The 19,125-nt window shown below is 37.6% G+C and overlaps 3 protein-coding genes across 3 annotated transcripts; 2 read left to right on the top strand and 1 right to left on the bottom strand.

Annotated features, from left to right (window-relative positions):
• The first annotated feature begins 782 nt into the window (after positions 1–782).
• Positions 783–4,077, top strand: loxl5a (lysyl oxidase-like 5a). Its single transcript, XM_039682413.2, has 6 exons — positions 783–1,626; positions 2,124–2,232; positions 2,306–2,443; positions 3,077–3,233; positions 3,338–3,433; positions 3,916–4,077. Exons 1-6 carry the CDS (start codon positions 783–785, stop codon positions 4,033–4,035), a joined length of 1,464 nt encoding a protein of 487 aa, XP_039538347.2. The 3' UTR covers positions 4,036–4,077.
• A 1,328-nt stretch (positions 4,078–5,405) lies between these two features.
• mydgf (myeloid-derived growth factor) lies at positions 5,406–10,851 on the top strand. Its single transcript, XM_039682411.2, has 6 exons — positions 5,406–5,660; positions 6,960–7,010; positions 7,091–7,152; positions 7,324–7,405; positions 7,858–7,930; positions 10,250–10,851. Exons 1-6 carry the CDS (start codon positions 5,511–5,513, stop codon positions 10,327–10,329), a joined length of 498 nt encoding a protein of 165 aa, XP_039538345.1. The 5' UTR covers positions 5,406–5,510; the 3' UTR covers positions 10,330–10,851.
• Positions 10,852–12,824: 1,973 nt separating this feature from the next.
• On the bottom strand, positions 12,825–19,125 carry LOC120486379 (uncharacterized). The gene is made up of 3 exons (XM_039682388.2): positions 18,997–19,125; positions 15,224–16,537; positions 12,825–13,237 (listed from the first exon to the last, which is right to left on the bottom strand). The coding sequence occupies exons 2-3, from the start codon at positions 16,034–16,036 to the stop codon at positions 12,902–12,904; spliced, it is 1,149 nt and encodes a 382-aa protein (XP_039538322.2). The 5' UTR covers positions 16,037–16,537; positions 18,997–19,125; the 3' UTR covers positions 12,825–12,901.

The raw sequence follows: 19,125 nt of genomic DNA, 5'->3' as shown, positions 1-19,125 counted from the left end.
GCAAGGGGAAAGAGAAGATATTCATCACTATTAGGAGCAATTGTCGTCATTGGAACGGTTTAAGCATTTCGTAGGGCAGATTTTCTAGCGATAATGGCGTGACTTATACTTTCCTAATATTTCATTTAATGTATTGACAAAGGTAGTCATTTTGTTTAAATTATTCTAATAATAAACTATTATGCCGGTCTCAAATATTAAATTTAGCTCCCTCTAGTGGCAAAAACTGTCATATTCAATAATCTGCTATGATAAAAGACTACAAAACAAATAGTCTATGAGCGTTTTTAAACTTAATTTTAGTTGTTATACAGGTTGTCAACTAACTTCATCTTTCCCATTAAAGTGGTATCACATTTCCCATTTGTGGTAACACTTTACAATAAGGTTCATTAGTTAGCATGAACTAATAAAAAACTGGATTTATAAAGCATTTAGTAATTTAATTTCAACATTTAATAATTATTAAAATCTTGTTCACGTTAGTTAATGAAACAAACAAAAAGTTTTATTTGTATTAACTAACATTAACAACGATGAATAAATACAGTAAAACATGTATTGCTCGTGGTAAGTTAATACATAATGTTAACTAATGAACCTTATTGTAAATGTGTGGTGTGCCTATTGGTGTCTATGTGAAACTTTCAAGAGGAAAAGTGGGAAAGTTTGTAGAGAAACGCCTCCAATGCACGCCTTCATCTGTACGGGCTCTTATTTAACAGCTTTGAGGAGCACAAAGTGCCACACTTTCTATTCTATCCTGGTCCAAACATTTCGAAATGAAGAAATATTTGTTTATTTTCTTCTTCTCCTTCATAAAGCTGTGCGTCCTGGTGTGTTTTAGTACCGCGCAGCGTAATGGACCCTGGAGACACAAGATTAAGTGGGAAACGAACGGACAGGTTTACAGTTTACTGGGCACCGGTTCTCAATATCACACACCTGTTTCTGGAAAACATGCAAGAGTCTTATTGACCAGGCACATGATGCCAACAGGTAGGATTTTCATGGGACGCTTCCCCAATTATAGGATGCACAGAGTTGGGCATGTGGTCCATTCAAACTCAGTGCCAGAGCACAGTCTGGGAATGGATCATGGAAGACACTACATGATGTCTGGTACATCTCATATGAGGAATAATCAGTTGTCTTTGCATGCAAAAAGAACTGAACTTTCTTCAGATGAGGCACTGCAGACCCAGTTTACGCTCTACAGGACAGCCGCCCCAACTGAACAACCTACACTGGCACCTGTGAAAGCTTCAAGGGCACCAGGACACCGTAACACACTTACCAAAACCCCAAAACGAACATCACCCTCTATCAATACTGAGGAGAATCCACTTCCACTTTACACTTCGACTCGGAGTAAAATTGCTAATAACTCTAAACTTTCATCAAGAACCAATTCAGCTTCACCTTCAGCATATGTTAATAACAGAAATATGGGAAATCCTCCCTTCCAGGTTGAGGAAAGAGGAGGAGAAACTATCACTGGCGATGAACCATCGAATCATCACGTAAACAGCAGGAACTCTTTCTACTTTAATCTGCTCCCGTATGGAAGCGTCAATAGATTTCCTCACAGACAAACGGGTCAGGGTACAAAGTATTTCCATAATGGTAAAACAACAATTTTAACTTTTTAGTCAATGTGCCAATTTTACCATGTCAGTCGGCATTAAAGTAATTTTTAGTACATTTTCGCGGCGCGAGCTGATGCTGATCTCGCGCAACGCGCGTCTTTTTGGCGCCAACTGTTGGCCAGAAATCAGCATTTTAAAACACAAACGGTATTTAACCACTACTATGATGTTAACTTATAAGTAAGTGACTTGTCCTGGTTTCTAATATATTGTGTCGAATCCCGATGAAAAACGTAACGTTACTGTTGCTATGATTACCTCAGGTTTATATAAATACTGAAACGGTGTTTGCATAGGCCTACCTTGGTTAAACATTTGAAATGACAAACGACCTCATTTATTCATCATAGAGACAGCATTGAGATACAATTTTGAGGCTATTTTGGTTTCTAAACTGCATTTGAATATAGCGTATTAAATTTGTTTCTCTTTATAGTCTGAACATTTAAATTAAAGACTAATAACATTTTCCAGGACTGCCCGATCTCATTCCTGATCCACACTATATCCAAGCTGCATCTTATATCCAGAGAGTGCAGATGTACACATTAAGATGTGCCGCAGAAGAAGACTGTCTCTCCAGGTGCTGACTCGGAAAATAGAAAATACAACTTTTATTGACCATTTTAAATTGAATATTTGCCTTTTCCCTCAAGTTCAGCGTATGGTGCGAGAGTGAGGGACCTTGATTACAGAGTGCTTCTCCGATTTCCTCAGAGGGTCAGAAATCAAGGCACGGCAGATTTTCTCCCTGTGAAACCTCATCATCAGTGGGAATGGCACAGCTGCCATCAGTAGGTTCCTGACAATTTTATGCTCTAATCTAGAACGTTACGTACTTACACCTATGCATATTTGTTAAAGTCCCCCTTTAGTCAATCATTTATCCCTTAAAACTCATCATTGATCACCAATATTACATATTTAAACATTTTGTCCTTGAAATAAATTTCTTCATGCCTTATTCTTGAATGTAACTCTACACCCTTGCCTCAATGAATATCCAAATAAGCCCCGCCTCAACTCACTCAGCTCAGAGATCCACTTGTTGGCGATCACACGTTGATTCTGATTGGTTACAAGGTCGTTTGTGACGTCAGAAACACCAGCGATTTCAAACCGTGTTTTTGAGACTGTCTTTGGTTCTCTGCAGTTTTAAGGAGAAAATACTCAGCAATTCTGTCGACTTATGAATTTACACATGGGTTCTCTTAAAATGTATTAAAAACACCACATGGACATATAAACAACATTGAAAACTGGATTTTCACCACAGGGTGACTTTAAATGCTTTGCGTTTTTTATTTTTATTTTTTTACGTTGGCGTTACTAGCTAAAGAAACTCAAAGTATATAGTTAAAAATGACTCTTCTATTAATTTTTTGATAACAAAGTGATTATTTTACTATATTTGTTTTCATCATAAGACATTATCACAGCATGGATGCCTTCAGCAATTACGACCTCCTGGACGCCTCCACGGGCAAAAAAGTGGCTGAGGGTCATAAAGCCAGTTTCTGTCTGGAGGACACCAGCTGTGATCCAGGTGTGAGGAGAAGATACGCCTGCACTGCTCACACACAGGTGCGGAGAATAATGTCACTCATGGCAGTGCAAAATGTCTTATTTTTTCCACTATTAAGCTGTTTTATCAGCCAGTTAAGAAAGTTTTGTCTTTGGTGGAGCAGGGATTGAGCCCAGGCTGTTATGACACCTACCACGCCAACATCGACTGTCAGTGGATTGATGTTACCGATGTTTCTCCTGGAGATTATGTTCTAAAGGTGAGTCATTGGATTATTTACGTAGTCGCCGTTTACACAACTTTTTCAAAAAAAAAAAAAAAACAGTTTTGTGGGCCTGAAAACGCAAACTTTTGAAAAGTATACCGTTATTGCCTCTGTGTAAACTACAAAAATGAGAATTTGTGAAAACAATGATATCATGCAAGTTTTTGCACCAAAAAATAAATAAATACGCCCAAATATTGTCAATCACGTTGATCAACGCCCATACGTTGTCAATTTACACAATGTCTCCGAAACTTTCGTCAAACATATAAATATTCGGATACGAAAAAACGCTTGCGAAAATTCTTTAGAAAGTGATATCGCCATCTACTGGCCTGGAAGAATACAACGTTTTTAGTCGTTTTCGCAGATCAGTGTGAAAGGGGATCGTTTTGGCGATGTTTTTGATGCGAAAAACGCAAAGGAAAAACTTTTCTTTTTTAGTGCATCGTGAAACCATGTGATCCACTTTACAGGTGACCGTGAACCCAGGTTTCCAGGTGCAAGAGACTGACTTCTCCAATAACGTTGTTAGATGTGACATCAGATACACGGGGTCGTACGTCCAAGCACACAACTGCAGAATCACAGGGTGAGTTTAAGAGTGGAATCGGAAATCTTATTAAAACTCCTGCCGCATTAATAATGTTTATTTATTTCACAGATACTGATACAGTACTTGAAATCAACCAAAGTCACATTGTCATGTGGATCGACTGGGCATTAACTTGATTATTTTTATGTATCTGGATTTATGTTCGCGACAGACTCTTCTAGCAAAATGACATATTTGGTAAAGCTTAACATCCAATGCCAATAAATTCTAACTTATTAACCTTTTGTAATTTTTTAATAAAAAAAGTATTCAATTACATTTTCATCATATTTTATTTTTGTCTTTATTTCTGTAATTTTGTGTCATTTCCCACCGGAGCCCTCAAATTAAAGTTTCAGTTACATGAAGTAAATGATGAATAGTTTCAGTCAAAGAAGATCAATAAAATACTAGTGTTTCACAAAGGTGGACAGCATAAAATATGTATGAAAGGGCAGATTTTTATAGTCCACTTATAAATTGATTTTACTACTAGTTGATGTTTTTTAACTACTGGTTCATATATATATGATCTTCTGAAGTAGTTCAGGTCATGGCTCATTTGAAAATGGGTCTTTGGGGTCAAATCAGCACAGCCAGACGTCAGTGTCATGAAAGTTTAGTTTGCTCAAGATCTCCAAACGTGCTGAGAGTGCAACAACGTCCCGGAAACATTCCTATCTGTCTGAACGTTTAAAATGACACGAGAAAGAGAAATGCCGGAGTGGAATTTGTGGACAGAGAAACATTCATATGTGAGAAGGAAACTCATCCTTGTTGACAATGGAGAAGACTTCGGTTAAAAAGTTTTAAAATAAGCAAAATGTGATTATAATTCTGTGTTTGGGGAAATTTGATTCAAATGTGTTTTGTGAATTGCATTTTTCAAGGGTAGTCAAAAACAAAACAAAACACAAGCTTGTGACTAAATCATTGACAATGTACTCATTGAGAAGTGTTAGTTAGGAAAAACAGACACATTCTGATGGTGAATGATATTTAGATTCAGTCAATTAATCCATTACCTAGTCTGTAAAATTGTTAATGTTCAGGATTAGAAGTTACAGAGGAGCCAGTGTGTTTCCAGTTCAGACAAAGACGTGATTCTTTTCAATTCGTCCCGAATGAAAGACAACTATTGTGTTGCAATATATACCCTTGAGGATTTAACTGCATATTTTACAGACATCTAATGCTTCCAATCATCGGACAATTTGAAATGACAATGATCTTTTTGTACATTCAAAAAGCTATGTCATGAAAATGTTATTCATAAATGCACATTTGAATATAAATTACCCAAGTTGCCAATTTTTTTGGGCTACTGTAAATTGTAGAGTTGTTATTCAACTCCAGTCCACTAGATGCTCAACACCTCGCTACACCGAACTATCCCATCCTATGAAGGACATACAGGAACAGTGCTGGCAGCTTTTCATCACAACATCAACACAGATCTCTGCCACATAAAGCATCATGGCATGCGATGATCACATAAACTCGTGTGTGAAGCTTCTACTACTGTTGGTTGTGTTGTGCGCGGCGCGCGCTTCCGCTGAAAGGACCAAAACACTCGACTTCGACGTCAAACCTGGGGGAGTTGTGCAGACTTTCTCAGCTAAACTGGTGAGTATTACGCACATTAATAATAGCAACGTAATAAATATGACACAACATGTTTTGTTGGATAGAAACGTAAACGAATAATTGTCGCGGTTTTCCTCATTGATTACTACGGACTCGATTTCGTGTCGTTTCCCAGTTCTTCTCAGTCATTATTACGTTTGAAACTATGCAATGTACTTCGTATGCAATGTACTTCGTAATGCGTTCGTTTTAAACTCTACAGTAATTAATGGATACTGTGTGTGTTTGGAAAAACCGCGACGCTTTGAAAGCAAATCCACACGTCATCTTCTCATTGGACTGTTGTGGAGGCGCGGACGGACGTGCAGCGCGCGCCACCTAACGGCTCAAAAATACGTTAAAGTAATAGTTTTAGTTAGTAAAAAGTATTATTTACTCACTCATGTCGTTCCAAATCCGCATGACTTAATGTTGTCTCTGAAACCCCAGTATTTTGATGATTTTCCGAAGGTTTTTTTCCCTAAAATTGAATCGAGGAAAAAATATCGTCCATATCACCTGTGCGCCATTCGACAGTTGTGAGGGACAGATCAATGAGCTCTAGCTCTTAAAGTGGTAGTGCACCCCAATTAAAGTGGTAGTTCACCCTGTCATCAGTTACTTACCCTAAAGTTGTTTCAATCCTGTATTAATTTCTTTCTCCTGCTAAACACAAAAGAAGGTATTTTGAAAGCTTTCAGTAAGTTAACTAAAAAGTTGACAGTCCTGTTGACTTCCATAAACCTATGGAAGTCAGTAGGGCCCATCATGTTTGGTTACCAACATTCTTCAAAGTATCCTCTTTTGTGATTAGCAGGAGAAAGAAACTCATAGAGATTTGAGAGTGACTAAATTATGGCAGAATTTTCATTTTTGGGTGAACTATACCTTTAAGAGCCACAGCAGAGCGTAATATTTTGGTCTGTCCCTCACATAAAGCTATTGAATTAATTTTATTTAATTTAATTTGGGTTCCTATATCAAATATCAATTATTGAAACGCAAGTTGTGTCAGGTGTGACACCAGTGGCCATGTGTATCTCGTGCACCAAATGTAAATCTATATTTAATCTGAAGAATCCTTGTCATTGTCAGTTTATATATATATATATATAAACTGACAGTAAAAATAGCTGTCAGGCTTTTGACAGGAACAATGGTTACCATGGTTATTTTTGTAAGGGTCAGCATATTTTCAATAGGAGTCATTCTCAAAAGATCAGTCTGGGAAATTTGCATATTTCGTGGGAGGAAGCTTGGCATGTTTATCTATTCACAATGATCTATTTCTTGTTTTAGAAAAAGTATAAATGCACCTTCACATATGCGTCTCAAGGAGGAACCAACGAGGTAAGACCTTTTCTGTTATTTATAATCTCAGATAATACACAGTTTCTGACTTAAACCCTTTGTGCTTTTATTCCCCGTAGCAATGGCAAATGAGCGTCGGACTGAGTGACGACGAACAGATGTTTTCCTGTTCGGTGTGGAGGTAACTTTAAAAAAAACACTGTTATATTGCTGTTACAAAAAGCTCGACTCAATATGCAATACTAAAAAGTAGAAGTACAAGCAAATCTAGTCTAGTGTTTTCAAACGTCGTGGTGAAACTTGAGATGAAAGAGGGAACGATATTGATTTTTCTCTGTCATTTTCACGATAGGCCTCAAGGAAAGTCCTACTTGTTTTTTACCCAGTTCAAAGCCGAGATAAAAGGAGCGAAGATTGAGTACGCCACCGCATATGTAAGTATCACAGCTATCCATCACCACCTCAATGAGTGAAACACACAGCAATAGGCATGATTCAATACGAGGAAACCTGCTTTTAATGTGTTGTTGCATTTCATAGACCATAGATTTTAATTTGCGCATAAAATGTTTTTTTTAGAATTTATCCTCAGTCGTGACATTGACATTTGCCGCAGATCAAACCGCAATTCAGATTCCTAACGCTCGTCGCTCTCGGATCAAAAGCAGTCAGCCCTTTTTTATACAGGTGTTGCATATCAAGACTTTTGAGATTCAAGACCGCATTGAGATTCTCGATGGCCTTGTTCCCTGGTGCAAAAACGAAAAGTTCATGTGTCTTTTTGTTTTTCTTAGATGAGATCTCTCTGTTATCAAAGCCCACTCCTCTAGGCTTCTCCGCTAATGTCTCGTGTCGCTCATCCTCTCTCTCGTTCTCTTCTTCTCAGTCCCAGACGGCCGTGGGTGGACAGAAGGATGTTGCTTTGAAAGAAGAAGAGTACATTGTGTCAGAGTCTGCAGGTGAGTCAGCGTATTACTGCTTTCAGATGGGTTCATACAGACGTGGAAAACATGGAACATTTTAAAGCTGACACATTTTTACAGGACGTAATATTAATAATATATATATATACACAGTTAGCTGGGCATTGTCACAAAATAAACCCCACCAGGGTGATAAGCTACCCTTAAGTGGTTTATTTTTATGTTAATGACCCGATGCACGGACATGATCACACTTAATACACCGCTACTTGCCCAATGAATTCAGGGTGATTGATACACTCTTTACTATTGAGATAAGTGTCCCAATCAACCTGAATTCACCCCAAAAACATAACGAATATATTAGGGCTGTGCAAAAGTTAATTGCGATTAATCGCATCCAAAATAAAAGTCTGTGTTTACATAATATATGTGTGTGTGCTGTATATAATTATTTTCTATATATAAATACCTATGCATGCATGTATATATTTAAGAATTATTTGCGCTTAAATTCTGTATATATTTATAAATACATAATCTATATTATATAAATACAAATATTTTATATATGAATAACACATTTTCTTAAATATATACATGCATGTGTGTGTATTTATATATACAAAATGATTATATACAGCACACACAAATATATTATGTAAACACAGACTTTTATTTTGGTTGCGATTAATCGCAATTAATTTTTGCACAGCCCTAGAATATATATATATATATTAGAGCCCAAACGATAAAGGATTTTGAAGGCCGATACGATACAAATATTTTTTGGTTTTAAAATCCGATATATCGGCCGATATTTTTTTTATTTCAGAAACGCGCAACCAAACATTAACAGATTTCCCTAACATTAGTTATTTATGAGTTTTAACTAAAGTAATATGATAATGCATTTTAAAAAGAAACTTCTTTTATTGTCACAACAGAACAGACTGATGATATTGGGATTAGCTAGCTTTATGGTTAGCTAGCCTATGAGTGTTTAGCTTGTCAACAGGAACGGTGTAGAGTGCCCTCTGGTGGACAAACTATACAACTCCAACACTCATGACATGGTTCAAGCGTGTTTCGTCCGTTTGTATTTTATTTTTTAAATATTCATTTATCGGCCATTATAACTGCCGATACCGATAGTTTGGAAAATGCCTAATATCGGCCGATAATATCGGCCTACCGATATATCGGTCTGGCTCTAATATATATATATATATATATATATATATAAGGGGAGCGAAATCTGATCGGATTATTTTTTGACATGTTTGCAGAGAAAGGCTCAGCAATACAAAGTTACTGGGTTGTCACTTTTCATGTTTTCTGGGAAAAAAAGTCAGATTTTCATGATTTGTCCCCTTTAAAATATGTTTTTATTATTAGTATTATTATTATTGCTGCTACTACTATTACTAGTCTTACTATTATTGTATTATCATATAAGACTTTATTATCATATCTTCCTCATCCTCCAGTTATTTATTTATTTATTTATTTATTTATTTATTTGTACTAGAGCCAGACCGATATATCGGCCGATATTAGGCATTTTACATAATATCGGTATCGGCAGTTATAATGGCCGATTAATGAATATTTTCAAAATAAAATAAAAACGGATGAAACACGCTTCAATAATCTCTCCTTGGCCTGTTATATTGAAAATGTATGTTTTACAATTTGCAGTATGATGTTATCTATTGCTAAATTATGGCTCATTAGACTAGCTAATGCCACTATCATCAGTGGAAGACCGCTAACGTTAACATTAATGAGCTTGGAAACCACAATGAACTTTTTCTGCCTAAATAAAGTAATGATTACTGTATTTATAACTAGCATATCTCTAGTTACAGTCCCTGCATTGTAAAATGTAAGTTATACTTTGCGAGGAGTGAACATTTAGACATAGAGAAAAAGTATCAAACGTATCTTGTGCAGAAAAGTTAGCTTTTCTTTTACACGTGTGTGAAATCCAACAATATTTAATAATAAAAAAAAAATATCGGCCGATATATCGGATTTTAAAACCCCAAAATATTTGTATCGGTATCGGCTTTCAAAAACCTTTATCGGTTGGTCTAATTTGTACTAGTATTATCATCATCATTATTATTGTTGTCATCAGTATGTTTTTTTTTTATTGATTAATATTTATTACGTCTGTTGTATAAGATATTTTCACTCACACGCCCAGATATAGTTGCGCGCACACACACACACACACACCATGTTTTGTGTGTTTATGTATGTGGCCTTGGTGTTTTTGTTGTGTTATAGATAAACAAACTTGCAATACTGAATATGAACGTTGCTAATCTTTCCCATCTTGTTTTTCAGTGACCCACAGAGACGGGAAGTTTCGCTCCGAGCTTTCCAAGCTCCTCGTCATTGCTCGGACACGCCACGATGAGCTCTGATTGGCCGATCCGAAAGAGGATTGTCCTATTGCGCGAGGACATTGGTTATTTGACGGCTATGGACTATATCACTATATCAAGACACAGGAACTTCCTATGATAGGAAATATTACATATTTTCTATAGCGGCAGCGTTACGCCAATGGCCATGAACTGGACTGATCATCCAATGAAGTAGACGACAAATTTCAAAGGGGAATAAAAATTATCAAATGTTTGTGATGTGTTATGAAGGCTTCATCAAATTCGTTTCTGATTTCTATGCTTGGCAGCTTTTATGGGTTTAGGGTTTCAGCCTTGATACCTGCAAATGTGATTATCAAGAGTGTGTTTATGCTCTTACTGTACTTACTGTCTTAAGCGGGCGCTTGTAGAGTATTCCCACAGCGGTCTTTGGGGTATGTCCGAGTCCTTCGATTATTTCTGAGGTGGAGGAAAAAACAGGGAAACAGTTACACTTCCGATCGTGCTTTATTCTGATAGCCGATGTCCTGGAAATTTGTAATAAATCTGTTATCAGAACGCTTTGTTTCTCGCGTCACAATTTGATGATGCGCAGATGTGTCCGCTATTTCTTTTCAGGGGATCTTTGTAATGAAAATTAAGTGTTTTTGTTTGCAGATTCTGGTCATATTGTGATATTTGTCCACTCAGCTTTGTACATCTGCACATACGAGTGTCATAATCCTCATTGTCAGCAATTTTCTAAGTGAACAGGTAACGCTTTACAATCAGGATCATTAGTGAACATGAACAATACTACTTAAGCATTTATTCATTTTAGTTAATATAAATTTTAATATTTAATAATTATGGCAAACCATTTTAACTTTCATTAATTTCCAGAATATGAATTCTTGATATCAACAATTCAATTGCTACTAGTACAAATTTTCATTTTCAATATTATTTATTCAGATATCTAAAATAGCTTTCTTACTAGTAACGATCACATTCATGATATCATAAATAAACAGTCACTAGTAAAAAATATTAATTAAAAATAAATAAATATTTAAAGAATGTGAATAAATAATTAAATAAAATGTATTTAATTAATATAAAAAAATACATATCAATTAAAATTAAATATCAAATAAATTGATATCAATAATTGCAGCAATTGAATTGTTGATATCAAGAATAGACATTTCAACTAGTGACAATTAAATTCTTGATATCAGGAATTCGCATTTTTACTAGTAACAATGTAATTATTGATATCAAAAATTATATTTCTACTAGTAAAAAATAATTTCTTGATAACAATTGATTTTGAATGGCAGTCTACAGTGACATTTCACATTTTACAGGTATCAACAATTAAATTGTAACAAATGTATTTATCATAGTTAATGTTTGTTAATGCATTAACGAACCTTGTTGTAAAGAGCAATCAATGAATGTGAAAGCGTGACTGGAAAAGCTTTGAAATGAGCATTGCAGCACACATGAGGGAGACATATTATGCTTACCCTAGTTTCCATTCAGTACCTGTTGAGAAGCGCTGTGAGTTTGCTAAAACACCCTCAGGACGTGTATCGGAGAACATCATATTTTTAAGGCTAGACTTCAAGCGCTACTAGACCAGAGTTAGGAAAGCAATAAAAAAAATAATCCTTTTTTTACAGATTTGGTTTGCAGGGAGATCATAGGAATTGAGATTGCATCCCACTCCAGATGTCATCTAAGGCTAGAAATAATCTCCCGCTACCTTTGACTTGCGTACAGTATTTCTAAGAAGTCACGCTCTAGATTTATTATTTCTGGCCTGTCCTCTTTATCGACCTAAAGCGAAAAGGCATTGCATGGTTTTGCCGGACTTTACCGGACATTAAAGGAGTAGTTCGCTTTAAAAAAAGCTTTTGCTGATAATTTACTCACCCCCATGTCATCCAAGATGTCCATGTCTGTTTTTTTGATGAAAACATTCCAGGATTTTCTCCATATAATGGACTTCAATGGGGTCCAAACGGTTGAAGGCCCAAATGAGAGTTTCAAAGGGCTTTAAACGACACCAGACGATGAATAAGAGTCTTATCAAGCGAAACGATCGCTCATTTAAAAAATAAATAAAGTTTAGGTTTTATGAGCACAAATGCTTGCCTTGCTCTGTTATGTGCGTTCGTGACGTCATGTAATACGCAATTATGTTGAAAAGGTCTCAGAACAGAGCAAGGCAAGCATTTGAGCTTATAAAACTTAAACTTTTTTATTTTTTTTTAAAATGAGCGCTCGTTTCGCTTGATAAGACCCTTATTCATCATCTGGTGTCGTTTAAAGCCCTTTGAAGCTGCACTGAAACTCTCATTTGGAACTTGAACCGTTTGGACCCCATTGAAGTCCATTATATGGAGAAAAATCCTGGAATGTTTCCATTAAAAACCTTAATTTCTTTTCGACTGAAGAAAGAATGACGTGGACATCTTGGATAACATGGGGGTGAGTAAATTATCAGCAAAAGTTTTTAAAAAAGTGAACTATTTTTAACTTACTAGAACGGTGCCTGTAACCCGTTATACCACATCGGGCGAGTGATGCTCCGCTTCGGTATCCTGGAGCCACGGTCTGCTCAAACAATGGTCGAGAGCAGTGTCCGTTTAAAGGGGTAGGGTGGCGTCTTCTGCACTTTGTCTTTAGCTTTGGGATTTACTCTTCCTATTGTACTGGCGTAGGGGTACGGAGGAGGCTTCTTGCTCCTGCGCCCTGATGCGTGTTGCGAATTGACCGTCTCCTGAGTTGGTTCCTGATCTCCGGTCGGATACGGTGGTGGGGACACCGATAGAGTCGGTGTTTCGACTCCTTGAGAAGACGCCACTTCCATGTCCGACTTTCCTCTGAAAGTGTCGCCTTGTTCCTCTTTGCAAATATCAATGTCAGCCGTCAGCAGGTCTATCTTCTGGACCACCTGGGATGACAAGGCATTTAGTTAAACACCCAAAAATAAAAATTCTGTCAGTAATTACTCGCCCTCATGTCGTTCCAACCCCCTGTAAGACTTTCGGCCATCTTCGGGACACAAATGAGGATCTTTTTGATGAAATCTGAGGCTACGTCTACGTATACGGAAAGATTTGAAATGAGAGTTTTTGCTTCAAAACGCTCTCCATCCACACTAGCGTTTTCTAAGTTTCGAAGAAAACGCTAAATTGACCTTACAGCGCATGTGTAAACCCTCATAAAAGCTCACTGATATGATAGACTTTATTTACAGTGTCCTTGTTACATGTACTTATCAAATCCTAATCCTACCCTAACTCTATAGTAAGTACATGTTGTTAATTAATATTAATCAGTATTATATTAATATATAATTACACTAACAATGACACCTTAAAATAAAGTGTAACCTAAAGTTCTCATGCAATTCTTTTGGATTTAGCTAAATATCTCGCCATTCACTGATGCGCCCAGGTCGAAACCAATCGACATTAAACTTTTGGTGTAAAAATGCATGTTTTGGCAAATGCGAGTCATCTTTGCAGGACTGTGCAAAATAGCATCTTTTAGCAACTGTGTGAAAGCGATTAGCACTTATAAACATGAATATGGGTTCAATATGCGTCACATGACTTAACTTGCATCATGGTTTTCACAGTCCACACTACAGCACGAAAACCAACACTTTAAACTAACTCTTAACTAACACGAATGTTATAATTGGGACAGGAGGAAGTACTTAAGTATCATTTCAAGTGTTTGAGCAAAGATGCTAACGGAAACGCATTTCAGTATAACGAAAAATCCTTCACAAAAGTAAAACTAGCTAATCTGCTTAACGGCAAAGAATATGCAGAGTTACTTAATATGCGGTAAATATGCAAATAAAATAAATTTATTTTTCTTGAATAGTGCGAAAATATGTGGCGCTGTTTAAAAATGTCTCTGTTTGAGAATTTCCAACCCGATCTCACGGGAATTTGTACGAATTTTACGAGGTGGCTAATTCGCAACAATTCACTCGTACAAATTAGTACGATTTTGCTAAATCGTACATATTTTACGAATTGGCCAATTCATATGAATTCGTACGAATGACCTACCCCTGACCCCGCCCCTAAACCTAACCATCACGTGGGTTTAGACAAATCGTATGAATTCGTACGAGTGAGGTCGTACGAATTAGCCACTTTTTAATCACTTGTACGAATTGGTCGTGAGATAGGGTAGGAATTTCGTATTAGTGTGGACAAGGCGTGAGAGCTTTCCGTCGCGCCATTGACAGGCTACGCAACTACCACACTGACACGTTAAAACGTTCATATAGAGATCGTAAAACTAATCCATATGAATTGAACAGTTTAGTCCAAATTTTCGGTTCTATAGAGGCATCAAAACTGGTAGTTGCGTAGCTTTCAAAGGAAGGACGTAAATCTCTCAGATGTCATCAAAAAGATCTTGCGTTTTTGATGAATTTTGGGTGAACTATCCCTTCAATGCAAATAGTTCCTTGAAACGTATTATACGAGTTCGAGTTCCCGAATACGAAAACTCGTTCAAAACTTACTCGTTCAAGGACACATTTCACGCAAGAGTGTTTACAAGATTATGAAACTGCTCTTCTCGCCCATCTGAGGGAACCATAAACCACTAGCCAACGTTCCTCTCCGATACTGAATGTATTTGCTAAATGGAGCGTATCAGACCAATCCTCTCCGCATTAAAGTTTAACCATCCCCTCGCAGAAGTGAAATTACCCAATGTGCTATAAATTCAGGAGTCTCTATAAACAGTATTAATTATTAATATGAAAACTCAAAACTCATGGTCCGTGCGTTATCTTAAGTGCGGCCGTTAAGAGTATCCAGAACTTGAGGATTGATAATAAAGAGTTTGGGATTTAACCAAACGAAGACCATCTGTTATCATCCCCAAGTGATAGATAAACCTTTACCTCCTTCATTTCCAGATGTATCTCTTTCAGGCCGTGCAAAACCTCCTCGAGATTCACAACAACTCTTTGGATCTGGTCCCGAATTGCCCTTTCCGAGCTAAAAGCCCCTCGCCCTGGTTCATTGAGGTCCACTCGGGCAACTTTTACTTGGCACTTAATATTGGGTTTGTTGACATCTTTGGTTGACTCCATAACCTCACGGCCAAGACTCGGTCCGCTCAAGTCTTGCATTACACGTCCGAGGCGTCTACTTAAAGCTCCCTGTCCGTTAGAAGTGCAAATTTCTGAATCCCTTTTAAAGGTGGGATTGTGACTCGCGTCCATCCAGTTTGGTCCATGCCGCACAGAGCCTGATTGTTGGTCCGCCGCACACACAGGCTCTCCACAGTTTCCATGACCTCTGAACTGTGTTGGCGTGTCCAAAGCACACTTCCTCAAGAAGGGGTGCGTCTCGGATTGGCCTACAAAGCTGCATTCTCTCAAGCTGTAGTTCACAGAGACGCTGTTATGTTGCCGATCCCACCGCACACTCCTATGACAAATTTGTCCAGTTACGTCATGCCGTCGACCCCCCTGGAAGGCAAGACATTGCTTGGGAGTGTATCCATTCAGCAACTTTGGTCCGCAGGTGTTCGATACAGGCTCCCCATTCCCAAAACAGGCAAGGAGGTCAGCTTGAGGTCCATTTTGGGTTGGGTTAATGGGTTGAATGCACTGCTCTCCGGTCCTTTTTGTCTCGGAAAACATTCTTCGGCCTAAGAATGGGACTCTCGAGAGGACACGTCCCGTCTTTAAATGTCCCGGCCTTGTCATTACCAGATGTTTTTCTTATCTGGCAAAGTTTCTTCAGTCTTCCTAGGGTCCTCTTGGTGTGTTTTCTTCCTCTGGATCCTTGCCCTTCTTTCTCCCTCACCTTGCTTTGTTCCCGTCGTCCCGCCAGCCTCCGTCTCTCTCAAACTCCCTGCATTTCTGTTCCACCGGTTGTTGCTTTGCTTTCCTGGCTTTGACTCCCTCTCTCTCGCGCGCTCACTCACTCCCTTTTTCTTCCTCCCACTCCCTCTCACGGCTTTTCCTCGCGCTCTCTCTCTCTCTACTTGCAGGAACTCATCGTACCTCAATCAGTAAAGGGGGGACGTGGTGGGGGGTTTAATCCAGTGGCGATGCTAAATCTCCATGCATGTTCCCAGCCTCGGGACTGATCTGATTACTCCTGTTCTGCCTCAGTACGCTACAATTACATCCTGGATTTTATAGCAGGGAATGAGAAGACTCCCCCTCTAGTGCTTTATGGGGCAGCGCAAGCAGGGCTAGTCCCTAAAAAAAGAAAAAAGACCAAAAAATGCATGAGGATGCGACTTTTTAAATTAATAACCCAGCAGACTGCAGCATGAAAATACTTCTTCATGTCTTTGGTTTATTTTCGGGTTTATCTGGTATGGAGGGGGTTCCCAGACTCAAGTTTGAATTCTGCTGCATTTTCAAACGTTTTACGAGTTTTTTGGTCACATCACAAACTAAACAAATTGAAAACATTTAGATTCCACAAGGTGCCATTTTTGGTGCAATTGAATGCGATTAACCTGAAACTCGCATGTTTTTTTTAAGTGTTTATTTGTTGTTTGGTTATAGTTCAATGCCAGTATGCAAGATTGAAAGGTCACAAATGCAAACTTTCACCAGTGTGACTCTCAGCCGCTTTCGTGTTTCGCTTCTTTTCTCATTTCCACATAATCTTGACCGATCATTTTGAGAAAGGTCAAGAATTTTACCCTTGACACAGTCTCTGATGCATATCAAACCAAAGTGCTTTCAACAGATCTTACACTGCGACTGCAGACACTTACTTTTATCCTAAACAACTTTTTTAGATACTTATTTTGTTGTTATGTTCAAAAGTTTGGGATCTGTACGTTATTTTTTTTTTTACGCTTTTAAAAGAAGTCTCTTCTGATCACCAAGGCTGCATTTATTTGGTTAAAAATACAAAACAAACAGCAATATTGTGAGATATTATTGCAATTTAAAATAACTATTTTTTTATTTATTTGAATATATTTTAAACTGTAATTCTTGTGATCAAAGCTGAATTTTCTAAACATTAGAAATATCATTCTAATATGATTTGCTGCTCAGGAAACATTTATTATTATTATCTTCAATGTTGAAAACACTTTTTTTCATGATTCTTTGAACAGAAAGTTTAAAAAAAAGTGAAGACTGGAGCAATAATGCTGAAAATACAGCTTTGATCACAGGAATAAATTACATTTTAAAGATACTTGCATAGAAAACAATCAATTTAAAGTGTAATATTTCATTTCATCAATGTTTTTGTTGTTGTATTTTTAATCAAATAAATGCAGCCTTAATGAGCAGAAGAGACTTCTTTTAAAAACAAAAAAATCCCAAACTTTTGAACAGCAGTGTATGCTACTTAATATTTAAACTCATGACCTTGATTCTCTGCTTACACTATACACACTGTAAACTTATAGAAATATATTGCTAAATGAACAACTGAAACACAAGTATGCTTCATTTTCATCTCATGACCTCATCGTACTGTACACAAGTGGTGTCCGATTAGCATCTTGAAAATAAATGCAGCTATTTTGGGGGTAATTTCGGGGGTTTTAACTCAATTTTGATCGATTATAAATAAAGATGCTCAGAATTGTTGCTGTAATTACTTCCAGTCACACTGAATGGGAAGGTCAAGTCGAGTACGTTGCATTGTGGGATACAATCCTGCATTTTGAAACTGGTTGTGATGCTAATACTGTAGGAGTTTAATCGCTTAAGAAGAATACATTACGAATAAAAGCAGTAAATATATTTTTGTTTAGCGCTTGGTAGAGCAGCCAACAGAAACATGAGTCACTGTTCAACATTACTGATAAGCAGCTTGAGCGCAGCCACAGAGATGCTATCGTCGTCGTAGCTTCTGAGGGCTAACGGTCCCAGAGCGCGGGTCAGAGGCCCTTTTGTTTGACACCAGGCGCTTTGCTTTGAGACGTCGATCTCACGCTGACAGCGAGCCAGAAATAGCTTAAAAACACAGCAGTTCATTTGAAATTCAGTTTGGACGGGTAAGTGCTGATACCTGTCAAGTCTGATGACACTATATACCAGCAATGGCCTGCAGATGCTATTACCACAGCTGTGGTGTGTTTAGGTTTAACCAGACTGTAAAAAATATGGATGACGACCCTTCATTCCCCACAAAGTCTGTTGGTGCCTATTATAGACTGTAAAAAAAGAGGTGACTACTTTGTTTAGAGAAACTGTCAATCACAGCTGTCAATCATGACGTCACATTACCGTTTTTATAGCATCAAATAACTAAGACCAAACTTGTTTTAAAAAATGAACACTTAAAGGGGTGGTTGTTTATGTTGCTGTTTGAGTATAAACAACATCTGCAAAGTTACAACGCTCAATGTTCAAAGCAAAGGGAGAGATTTTCTTTTAAAGAAATCGTTTTTTAAGGACTACAACAAACGGCTGGTAGGAACTACACGAGCTTCCTCCCAGACATCGACCCTAAAATGTACATAAACCCGCCCCTGGGACATGCAGTCCATGTTGTGAAGAGAAAGAGTTGTAGTAAAGCACATTTGTGAGTCTGCTCAAACTGTCGCATCCATCTTGTAACACGCAATAGAAAGTCACTTTCACAAGTTCCCTTTACAAGCAATTTATAGATTATCCTGACAGATATGCTAATTGAAGATAGTTAACTCCACATCAGCAACATAAACTCATTAACTCACCATTCAGAGATGTCCTGTTGCTTCTACATGTTGTCACTTCTTCTTGAGTCTCTCCATCTTTGTCTGACTTCGGTTTAAACATAAAAGGCAGAACAGTTTCTGACATTTTAGCGTGTCTGCGTGAGGTAA

The sequence above is a fragment of the Pimephales promelas genome, chromosome 2 (genome assembly GCF_988280905.1).
Source record: "Pimephales promelas chromosome 2, fPimPro1.hap1.1, whole genome shotgun sequence".
Taxonomy (NCBI): Eukaryota; Metazoa; Chordata; class Actinopteri; order Cypriniformes; family Leuciscidae; genus Pimephales; species Pimephales promelas.
This window is presented reverse-complemented; position numbering and strand designations above follow the sequence as displayed.